Here is a 12805-nt window from a genome sequence, read left to right as displayed (position 1 = left end):
ATCCCACTAAAGCAGTTAAATTAGACCTCAAGGTTAAGAGACTGATGAGTGACTACAATGAGAGCTCTGTGATACACAGAGGTCATTCTTAATTGGGGTCTGTGGAAAGCACTTGAGTATAGAATCTGCAATGAGAGCCAGTGGGTCACTGTTGAAATCTAACTTTTACTACTTTCCATTTACAAATACTAAGGGAGATACTTAGTCCTGTTAATATTATATTCCACTTCCCTTTAAGTTCCTTATAGCACATAATATTATTCTAGGAATATTAGAGGCATTTACCAAACTGAGGTGTCCAAATACACTATAACCAGATTTTAACTGTATTCTCATTTGTCCCAAGTTTTAAGGACATTATACAAAGTTATGAACATGTTAATAATCCCAGTGTCTATCTTTTTGCTTCAAATCACTATGGGCAGCAGAGAAGGATTCGAAGAAGGTCATGGGAGGTAGAGCTAGGTCAGACATAATGAGAATTTATTATGTTATTCTGCCTACTTTATTATATAATATTCTACACAATGAAACCTCTTATGCTAGAAAATAAAGTTTAAAAGAAATTAAATCTGCTCACTGAAGGATAGGAAGGAAAATAGCATACTTAATAAGGCTTTGGGCAAATCAAATCTTGCACGCTCTTTTAATTTATCTCTATAATAGACCCTGTGCATTAGTAAACTATGAACATAACACATCTAGAATTCAGGAAAAGTTTGCTTCAACTTTTAGCAATATTGTAAAAGACAGACTATACTAAAATCAAGTAGTCACATTAAATATCTGAGGCATTCGAGGCAAAGACTATAATTGATGTTAAATTGTATATTAATGTTTATGTAAAAGATTAAGGTAAAAAAGAAATGCCTTATAAGTAAATAAATCATACTTATTTGAAACCCTAGAAGCATAGTGAGTTCGAGGCCAGCCTGGGCTACCAAGTGAGTCCCAGGAAAGGTGCAAAGCTACAGAGAAACCCTGCCTCGAAAAACCAAAAAAAAAAAAATTCAAATGCTCATAATAACTCACTTAAATTTTGAATAGAATATGCTAATGAAAAAGAACTGTGGGGTGAGAGGAAGCAGTTCATGCTGAATATACAAAGTGACTAAAAATATGGAAAAAGAGATACCACAACTGTGCAAGGTACTGCAAAGCTAGCCAGTGACACCTGCTCCTACATGGCTATTTTATAAGAAATAGTAAAGGTACATTAGACCTGTATCATGAGCATTGTTTACCTTGAACCTGCTTCCTTAGTTAATCTATAGAACCTATGTTTATGAAAGCTGTCACTTGTTCTTTAAAGGATTTTGATGTAATCATGTCTTTAACTTCCTTGTGCACACAGAATAGAGTTAGTTATCACCAGGAAACTTTCTTCCAAACTGTGTTATGCTTAAGTATGCCTAAAGTAAACTACCCTGTATCAGACTTGCATAATTTGAGTCAATATTGGCTACTGAGTTGTGCTGAACAAGACTTCCTTCTTGCCTCCTCTGGATCAGCACTCTGCTGGCCACAGTGTTTTCAGAAACCCCTCTATCTCTCCACAAAAAATAACAAAACAAAACAAAAAACCAGTGTAAGGAACACATGTAAGGCCTAGGGTGAACAACCCTGGTCAGGAATGATAAGCAATAGAATGATGTAAGTAAACCACAAATGGAGTAGTGATAAGCTATAAGCTATGTGTGGAAGTAGGGATAAGACTAGAAACCTAGCCAGGAAAGAATATAAAAGATGAAGCCTCAGACCCGACCAACAGAGCTCGTCAGGCCCTCGCGCGAGACGACTCTCCTCTGCCAGAGACGTGAGATCCTGTCCCCAGTGCAGACGTGGCTGACCTGAGGAAGGCTGACCCAAGATCCAGAGGAACAGACGTGGCGAGTCCGGACCTGTATACCCGGAGAGGTACTCCTGCTTCCATTTGGAAGACAGGATGAATATTGTTTGTAATCTTACTGTGTGAATAAATGAGTGTTATACCAAGTCTGAATCAAGAGTGATTATTCCTCCCCCGTAACTGGGGTATGTGCTCGCTACAGTTGGCGTAGTCGGCAGGATTTTGGGCTTAAAGCCTCCTTGACCACTGAGCACTGAGGAATGTAAAATAAGTAATACAAAAGAATTGGCTATTACTCTGGTGGAGTAACAAATTACAGGAAACCAAATAAACTAGCAAGTGACCTCAAAGCCGCTCTGAGAAATCAACTCCTCGAAGTCAACTCTGAGGACCTAAAGAAAATCTGAAGGTCCAAGGAGGAAGAACTGGTAGGAGAGAGAGTATCAGAAGCAGACGGGAAACACCACCCTCCCTAAGGGTGCGGAGTACCGAAAGAATACCGGACACCTTGATGCCAACCCAGACCCCTGGGGAAGAGCGGAAGGTGCTGGGAAAGAGCTAAATGAGGCGCTGGCTGGCCAAAAGGATAGAAAGGATTGCGGATTTGAAATTTGAAAAATTGATAACTGATTCTTTGAATCAGTCTAAACGAATTAGTGACTGGGAGTGGTACCGTAGGAAAAAATTAATTAAATTTTTGTACGGCTTGGTATACCACTTACAATGAATAGATTAATTAAGAAATTTAAGAAGACTAACATCTCCCCAGTGACAGGTAGAGAATACCAAGATGAGGTTGAAGAACAGTGGGGAAAAGTAGCCTCCAAGGTTAAAAATAAGGCCGGCATGAAATCAGTAAATGTAACTAACACATTAACAAATCCGGATGTGGTAGAACAAGAATTAGAGGGATGTAGCAAGGCACAAACTACCGCACTGCTTATGAAAACGGTGCAGGATATTGATAAGGACAGATTAATGGGCAAAAGGCTAGCCTTAAACATAGTGAGGAAGGAACAGGAGCGTAGCGCTACTCCTGGATGGAATGGATGTAACACCGTACCATCATTTCCTGTCTCTACCCAAAGTAAGAGAACTCCTATTAGAAGTACTATATCAGCTCTGAACCCCTTCAGCACTGGAGGAGGTAGTAATCGTCCCAAATTTGAAATGGGAACGAAGTTTGAGGAAATCAGGCCATATACTCCTCAGGAGATCTCAGAATTACGGAAAGATTATGCCCAAAATGGACAGAAAGACGCAGAATATATGTGCCGACTGTGGGAAAAGGGAGCTGACACAGTCATGTTAACTGATCTAGAAATGAGAAAGATCAGAAACATAGTAGAGAACCCCTCAGTATCAGAAGCTCTAGAGCATGTAATTGAGACATCAAAAGGCGATACACATCCACTATTAGATTGGATTACTGCAGCTTGGAGATTTGCATTTCCAACATTAGACCTCACTCAATTTGAATCAGCAGCACAGTGGACAACATATGCACAAGCCATAAAACAATGTAGAAAATTAGGCATATTGTATTTCATATACAACCAGGTACCCACACCTCAAGCCGCACCTTTTACACCACAATTTAAAAAGATCATTATTAAAGGAGCTCCAGCACACCTTAAAATGAGCCTAGCTGGACCCCTGCAGGCATGTCAAACCATCTCAGATGCCATGGAATTCTTTAAATCTTACAGGGAAATGGACATAGACAAGGTAGTATCATTCAATGTTAATAAGAAACAGGACAAGAAGAAATGTACACCGCGGTTTTCGAACATAAGACCATTTGGGAAAGCTAATCAAATGCCCATAAGACAGAATGCAAATAAACCATGGAACCCAATTAGAAGGTTGACAGGAAGGAAAAATATCCCATGGAGAGAGACACAGAGCAACCCATGGAGACAGACATGCCAACCAAAACCTTTTTTAGGCAATCGAAATTTCAAACCAAATTTCAGACCAAAATTTTTCAATCAGAACAATCACAGGCCCCCAAGAGCAGGACCCCCCAGACGCTACATACCAAGACGGACTTGATCAACCCGGCTGGTAGACCATTCGTAGCTATACCTATAATAACTAACAAAGGGCCGAGAATAGTAAAATGGCTAATAGATACAGGTTCTGAAATTAGTATAATAACGGAATTTACAGAACATTTTAAAACTGATAAAAGGATTATAATACAGGGAGTAGCAGCAGAAACAGAAGTACCAGTAATAAAATTAAGACTCAAATTATATAATAAGGAATATGAGATTGAAGCAGCTAGCTTCAATGCACCCTGTAATATCCTAGGCATTAAAGAAATAAGAAAATTATTCCCAGACTTTCTAAATAATAAGAGAATAGCTAAGGTCAGATGTAATCTAGCAGAAGTAAAAATACAACCTATTAAATTACCACACACACCCCCGACCTTCACGGCACAATACCCTATCAAAGGAGGTATTAAGGAAATAACAGAGACTATACAAACTTTGCTAAAAGAAGGCATTATAGAGAAATCTCAATCATTCAATTATAACAGCCCAGTATGGCCGGTGCTGAAACCTAATGGCAAATGGAGATTTACAGTTGACTTCAGGAGAATAAATGAAAAAACACCTAAACTTCCAGGACAACTTCCTGATGTGGAAGACATCTTTCTTAGAATTAAAAATTCAGCTCCAAAGGCAATGGCAACTATAGACTTAAGTGATATGTTCTTTGGAATCCCATTACACCCAACATCTAGGGAACTTACTACATTTACATGGCAAGGACAGCAATATCAATTCTTGAGACTCCCTCAAGGGTATTTGAACAGTCCTATTATTGCACACAACACCTTAACAACTACATTAAAGGGCTTCGAACCAGAATCAGACTGTAACATATACACCTATGTAGATGATATAATGATAGTAGGACAAGCCATTGAAAAAGTACAAAGTACATTAGAGAAACTGATTCAACATTTAAGAAATGAAGGATGGACTATAAACCTAGAAAAAGTAAATAAAGCAGGAACAGAAGTAAAATTCTTAGGGGTACATTGGACTACAGAAGGACCAACAATACCCGAAACAATAATAGATAAATTAAAACAAATTAAGCGACCCCAGAATAAAACTGAGGTACAACATCTAATTGGCCTATTTGCATATTGGAGGCAACATATTCCATACTTACAGATCATATTACAGCCTTTATATAAAATAACAAAGAAAGCACAGGATTTTGAATGGGACCAAAACTGCGAAAATGCCGTTAAATTGGTACTGGAATATATAAACCAGTATAGCCACCTATATTATATACAGCCCGGTGACCACGTATTTGTGGACATCTTGTATATGCAGGGTTATGGTAATTGGAATATATTTTCAAAAAATAAAGACAGGGAAACGCCAATAGGCTTCTACTGCAAGAAATTCCCATGGTCAGAGAACAAATATTCGCTGTTCGAAAGAACCATATGGACAGCCTACGAGGCATTCAGGACAATCCACTCACTGCTCAAAGAGAACCATGTGACTCTCCGATCACATATACCCATTTTGGACTGGGTAAAGGCACCAGGAGAGGCATGGGCTGGACTACCCATGGAAGGAAAGGTACTTCAATGGAAATGGTACCTTCAGGAGTTCCTTCGATCAACACCTCTGTCAGCAAAGGGGTCGGTACCAGCGGTATCGGAGTCGATACTTCAGTCCGACAGGCCCATGACTCCAGAGGGATACATTTTCCCAACCTCAACCCCTCCCCAGAAACAGGTACCAATGGGCCATTGGGGGACTAGAGAGTACGATCCCTCTCTGGTTAATGCCTGGTTCACCGATGGATCAGCAACCACGGTGAACAACAAAGTGAGATGGAGAGCAGCCGCTTATAGACCTGGGGATGGAATGGTCATTACAGACCAGGGCACTGATAAATCAGCCCAACATGCAGAAGTTATAGCCGCACTATTGGCGATAAGACAAACTATAAAGGACAATTATAAACAAATTTATTTATACACCGATTCATGGTGTGTGGCAAATGGCATAGCAGTATGGTCAGGTAAATGGAGAAATAATGGATGGAAAATTAATGGTAAAGACATATGGTCAAAGGCAGCATGGCAGGAATTGGATGCAGCAAGCAGACTAATCAAAATCATAGTATACCATGTAGATGCACATACCAAGAAACAGGATGAGACAAGTAAAAACAATGAAGTAGTAGACAAACTAGCTTCAGCGTTAAGTATAAAGTTAAAAGGTACATGGAAGGCAAACATTAATCCAGAAACAGGAAAAGGTAAAATACAGAGAGAATGGATACAGGTAAGACCATCAACTAAGGACATACCTATAAGTACAGAAGAGATACTGAAAATCCATGAGCAGTTAGGACATATAGGTACACATGCACTAAAAAGTTGGTTCGATAAAAGAAATCTTAAGATAACATGGCAGACAATAAGGAAAGCAATCAATAGTTGCAACAATTGCCCAAAGGCTATTACAAGATTAACACACAATTACCAAGGGATAATAGGACACCGAATGGATTTTAATAGAATCCTACAAATAGACTTCATAGGACCGTTAAACAGCTTCAAGGGAAAATATTGCTGCACCCTAGTAGACATAACAACAGGTCTCGGGATGGCCCGAGAAAGCACACACCCAGACCAAAACACAACAATACTTACAGTCTGGGGATGGTGTGCAGCATATGGAATACCTGATATAATACAATCAGACCAAGGAACTCATTTCACAGGAGCCAAAACACAAAGAATGGCTAGAAACTTAAACATTCAATGGGACTTCCATAGAGCCTATACACCGACAGCAGCTGGAGCAATAGAAAGATGGAACGGAATGATTAAAAAACAGCTAGAGATGCATAAGGGAATACCACTGTCATTAGCAATAAAAATAGCAACTTATGAATTGAATACCAGACCCAGAATAAATAGGAAGTCACCAATAGAAGAAGCTATACAAAAACAACACACAATAGATTACCCTACAGTTATAGATAGAGAAGTAATAAGGAATCCTAATTGCCTTTACAGGAACCGGAAGAATAACAAATTATCCCCAGCAGAAATAATAGCACCAGGAACAGGAAACAACGTGTGGATAACTCAAGGTAAAAAGGACTTGAAATTAGTCAGGCTGGAGGATATAGCATAAATGTGTGTCAGGGAGGTGATATTCATAAGGGCAACCCTCCTGACGATTTGGCTAATAGCTATTGCAGTATACATAGTACTGCCAATCTTAGAATTTGTTTTTCCCTTCTGTAACATCATTTACCAAAGAAGCTACTCATACAACATAGTCAACAATACCAATCCTGGATACGCTTCTGCAGCATCCAGAACAGCCAACTTCACGGTATGCTGGATACACTATCTGCACAGGAGGCAATAAGAATAGCAAAGGTGATGTGCACATTGAAGGCAAGCAAGCTATATGCTATTGGAGCCTTTGTGTGCTCATTTTTCTGTCTCAGGTTAGCAGATGTGATGGCAATAACAGCATACCAATGCCAGCCCTATTGGACAGTACACCCACAACAAACAGACCCACCACCACACCACATGTTATACAAGTGGGCACTAGGAAACAGAATACCGTTGCTACACCAACAATTTATGATCTAGAAGGCAAATTACCGCTATATTGGTCAGCAGAGAGAAGATTTACACATTACATAGGAAAAACACACAGTTTTTGGCAAAAATATGCAGCATGTTTAACATATGCCTGGTATAAGGGTTGCGATCAATATAGAATGGCACTTAGCATATACCATCCAAACAAAGAATATATGTTAGAATCAGGGGATGATGTTAACACCAACATACATGAGCAGAACCCGTTAAAATGCCATTACAATGAATTATGGACCAACATTACCAATCACGCAGCCATATACAACATGTATTGGACAAAGAATTCACATATCAGAACAAACACATTAAGGGTAAACTCACACTATAGGACCAATACAATGGGAATAGAGACAGAACCAGAATTTGACTGCGAACTAGGCATGAATAGCTCCTTTGTGAGACAATATTTCGCACCAGTAATAGCACAACAAATGGAGGAGATAGGTATGCTGTATAATAAGACATCAGAAAGGTGGGAAGAACAAGTGTATAATTACAATGATGACTATTATGATGGTGATTACCCTGCTAGTACAACACCTAAAGTAACTACAACACCTATAAACCCATGCAACCCTATGAATTGGACAGTATGCAATGATGGTGAAATGGTAAAACCATGGCCAGTAGTATCTGGAATAATACCATTACCCAAACCCTGGGGAAATAGATGTCCCAATAACTTATGGAGATACATTCAAAAACATAAGCTAGATGTACCAGGACAAAATAATACTAACTGGTTATGCGTAGCAGACTATCCCAATTTACCATTCTATGGTAACTTCTCTGTATTATATAGCACAGATAACCCATCAGTAAAAGGAAAGGAATGGAAATGGGATGACTGGACAAAAATATTGCAATTAGGAGTAGAACATTGGAGATTCCCAATCATACTTACAGATATTATACAACAACCTTGGGCTTCAATGAGACACACAATGAAACCTAAATATGATTGCAACACAGACACCATAACACACATTTGCATACTTACAGTAAATTCCACATTACACAGGGAAAAACACTCTTTTGCATATGCATGTATAAATATGTCCGAAGCAAATACAAACATTAGACAAAACAACAATACAAAGACTATAGTGGACCTACATGTAGGACCTTTATTTACTGGAAGAACATCAAGGTCAGTACAAGATTTAATAGCAATCACAGATATAATAGGCCAGAAAATACCATGGCTAGGAATTTTTGTGGACAGTACTGCAAATATAACAGCTACTAAACAGGTCCAGGCAATAATGAGATTTAATGACGACCAACAGTCATATCCAACATATTTTACGCAAGCAAGTAATTTGGGATTTTTTAACCTAACCTTAGCAAAATCACTAACACAAGGTACCACAAGCTTGAGAAACAAATTATCATGCTTTACCGAAACAAATAATACAGCGGTACGGACTAACTGTACCACAAATAAAGCAACCACAGTAATAAATTTGAATATATATGGTAAAATTACCATAATAAACAAACATATGTCACTAGTAAAATTTGACAGCACACCAATATTAACCATAGGCATGATACATGAACCAAAACATAAAATACATAACATGCTAGGTGGCAGTAAGATATCAATTTGCTGGTTTCACGAATCTAAAGACTTACTGGACATGCCCATACCCTGGGAAGTCAGTGCCAATGTTACTACAGATGAAGTAGCAGCAAAAAATATTTTCATATTTAATAGGGCAATTGAACAAAAGGCATACAATTTCACAGGTATAAGGGAGGTAGAATATATCCCACCATATGTACAAATGACAAAGGCTATGAGAATCAATAAGGTTATGGATCCAGATGACCTAATGGTACATTATAAAAATGGGATAACTAGATCAGGGAGTTTTTGGCAAACTTTGGATTATGAAATGGATAGAGTAATTGAATTACAGCACCATAATCTCCCATATTATTTCTACATGTTAATGCCAAATCCACAATATAAAGAATGGAATAAGGCTGAATGGGTAGCACACAAACCTAGAGGATCAATGAAATCACATACACAATATTGGGATAAAATATATTATCTCCCGATATCAAGAAATAAGGATTTTCTCAGCGAACATTCCAACACACCATTAATTATATTTAGAGGAAATATGACCAGACCAAATAAAGAAAATATTGGATTATATACAGCTCATTTTCCAAAAGGATACCTAATACCACCAGAAGGAACCCCAACAGTAGTCAAGGCACCAGCTATTATACCAGACCTAAAAAGTCCAGCTAAATTAGTTTTATACCCTAGGATTAGAAAAATTGAAATTACAATAGATTTGACAGCACTGAAACCACCTATAGAATATTGTAGTGATGTGAATTTTAGATTTGATTTAGACTACTCATCACCAACAAGAGTAGGAAGAAAACCACTACAAGCAATGGCAGTAGCAGCCTTTATGGCAGGAGCAATTTTAGGTGGAATAATGGGTGGAGGAGTATCAGCAGCAATGATAGAACCAATAAAGGCAGAAATATACCACATACAAGAAGTAAATAAGAAAACAGCAGAAGCTTTAGCAGCTATATCAAATTCTATAGATGGCATGCATACACTAATACAAACTATGCAAGGTGAGATAAAAATGTCACAAGACCTTTATAAGGAACAATTCTCCTATCAAGCAAAACTTATTAATACTAACCATAACATGATGATGTGTCAAATGTATCGAACTCAAGTCAGTAATATGAATAATGAATTAAATAGTTTATTTAGCACAGGGTTAGGGAGAAGAACAAGAGAATATCAAAGTATACTAAACCCTGAATATGAAAGCTCATGCACAGATGGATTATGCAATATACATTTAGTACAGATCTTCTTACAAAATTCATTTTCAGCATATCATTCCAAGGCGATACCACAGCTATATACTGAAAGAACAGGAGTATCAGAATGGAACCACCAATACTTAGTACCCATAGACCATTACTTATGGACCAATATGAATGACACACCAGTGTACATACCATTAGAAGACTCCATATCATTAGGAGCAAATACATACGTTTATCCACATTTACCAGAAAGCACACTTGAAACTAGTCAATTGGCAGTAACTACTATCACACAGTCACTAGAAGATACGGGAGATTACACTTTCTTGATATGTGCTAAATATTTACCTACTTTAGTTAGCTGCATAAATCTTAATGAAACCACAATGAATGATGATATCACAACATTCAATATTACAGAATCAGGATGCTATATGGTACACAACTGTAGCATCCTACAAATGAATTTCACTAATTATGATGGTAAAAACATAACCAAACAAAGAGTGACCACATTAACACTAGAAGAAAAACATTATTTTGATGGCTCACACTTATTTAATGACCCAACAGAATTAGAACATCACCAAACATTTGTAAAACAAGCAATGGAGTTACAGCACATTGCAGATTTCAATCAGAAACAACTGGAATCCATACATAACAAAATTAAAGAACAAGATGCAGCCATACATACATCACAAGCACAAACGCACAATCTAGTGAATCTGTTAAGAACAAATACATACATACATAAAGACTGGGCAAAACAGATGCAGAAATGCAGCTTTTGGGATTATTTAGGCAGACTAGTCAGATTAGATCTAATATGTACACCAATTTACACATGGTGGCACTGGATAAAGTTAGCAACCTTTTGGTTTTTAGTAATTTTAGGGATAAGTATTGCTTTATGTTTGTCTAAAAAAATCAAATGCTTGATAATAACTCCATGCTTAAGATGTCTTACAGGAATCAAGTAACAGGAAACCCACTTTGGAATCCGTCAGGCAGACGCTTCGATTTACTTAGTAAAAATGGAATGAGTAATTTACTATATACCACATACCAAAAATATATGGAACCATTGTCTGATATTTTCTATAGAATAGGTATATTATCTATGGCAGGAACGATACAGGGATGCAAATACTGCACCCATAAATATGCAATGTTCTACCTATCAGAACCAGGTGAGGTAGACAACCTCCCAATGCTCTTGATGCACTTAACGTTCCACTTGACAATAGAAGGAGGTATACATGATATGAGATTAATTGGAGATGGATACATGAGATATTATGGAACCATACAATCTAGTGTATATAAAGTGAATGGAATGTACAAAATACACAGAAATAACATGGATGCAGCCCTACATATAAGCGCAGCCTTAGCTGCAGCATATGTGGGCCGCGGTAATCACAGAATATATGAAACATATAGAACATGGCTAAAACATAATCCTGATGAAGCAATAATAAGCATTGATAAAGATTTCCTGAATGACCCACAGTGGGAAACAGGAGAACCAATGTATTTACAAAGCATATGTACTAGAATATTGTGTAGAGATTTTGTTATAGATGTGTTAAAAGAATTTGCAGCTTATAGCACTTGGTTGAAGTTATATAATGCATATATAGAGAAAAAACATAAAAATAAACCACCCAGAATGAGAAGGATAAGAATGCTAGGATTAACAAATTAGGATAACATATTGTAAATCCCCAGGCTGCGACCTCATGTGATGCCTTTTATGTTGAAGACATTTCAGGCATCAGGGGATGGAATGTAAGGAACACATGTAAGGCCTAGGGTGAACAACCCTGGTCAGGAATGATAAGCAATAGAATGATGTAAGTAAACCACAAATGGAGTAGTGATAAGCTATAAGCTATGTGTGGAAGTAGGGATAAGACTAGAAACCTAGCCAGGAAAGAATATAAAAGATGAAGCCTCAGACCCGACCAACAGAGCTCGTCAGGCCCTCGCGCGAGACGACTCTCCTCTGCCAGAGACGTGAGATCCTGTCCCCAGTGCAGACGTGGCTGACCTGAGGAAGGCTGACCCAAGATCCAGAGGAACAGACGTGGCGAGTCCGGACCTGTATACCCGGAGAGGTACTCCTGCTTCCATTTGGAAGACAGGATGAATATTGTTTGTAATCTTACTGTGTGAATAAATGAGTGTTATACCAAGTCTGAATCAAGAGTGATTATTCCTCCCCCGTAACTGGGGTATGTGCTCGCTACAACCAGTATGTCTAAAAGCTTGTTTCCTAGGTGATTACTGATCCATTCAAACTGATAATCAATATGAAACATCACAAGTATCAGAAGCAAAACCAGAGCCTAGCTCCTCAGCATATATACTTTCTCTCCTAGGGCACCCTCACTTCTACTTTGGTACTGGTCCATCTGCTTCATCTGTCCAAATTCAGTGCCTCATCTTGGAAG

General features: G+C 38.1%; 1 protein-coding gene across 1 annotated transcript; it reads left to right on the top strand.

Annotated features, from left to right (window-relative positions):
• The first annotated feature begins 1593 nt into the window (after positions 1–1593).
• Positions 1594–11378, top strand: LOC128105852 (uncharacterized). The gene is made up of 3 exons (XM_052731161.1): positions 1594–1917; positions 6921–8983; positions 11319–11378. Exons 2-3 carry the CDS (start codon positions 7397–7399, stop codon positions 11376–11378), a joined length of 1647 nt encoding a protein of 548 aa, XP_052587121.1. The 5' UTR covers positions 1594–1917; positions 6921–7396.
• Positions 11379–12805: the final 1427 nt, after the last annotated feature.

This window comes from Peromyscus californicus, unplaced genomic scaffold (genome assembly GCF_007827085.1).
Source record: "Peromyscus californicus insignis strain IS unplaced genomic scaffold, ASM782708v3 Scaffold_9__1_contigs__length_137607984, whole genome shotgun sequence".
Taxonomy (NCBI): domain Eukaryota; kingdom Metazoa; phylum Chordata; class Mammalia; order Rodentia; family Cricetidae; genus Peromyscus; species Peromyscus californicus.
This window is presented reverse-complemented; position numbering and strand designations above follow the sequence as displayed.

Coding starts and splice junctions, on each gene's coding strand:
- LOC128105852 (XM_052731161.1), top strand. CDS start 7,397: ATGCCAGCCCTATTGGACAGTACACCCACAACAAACAGACCCACCACC. Junction 8,984..11,318: donor CCACAAATAAAGCAACCACA/GTAATAAATTTG, acceptor GATGTCTTACAG/GAATCAAGTAACAGGAAACC.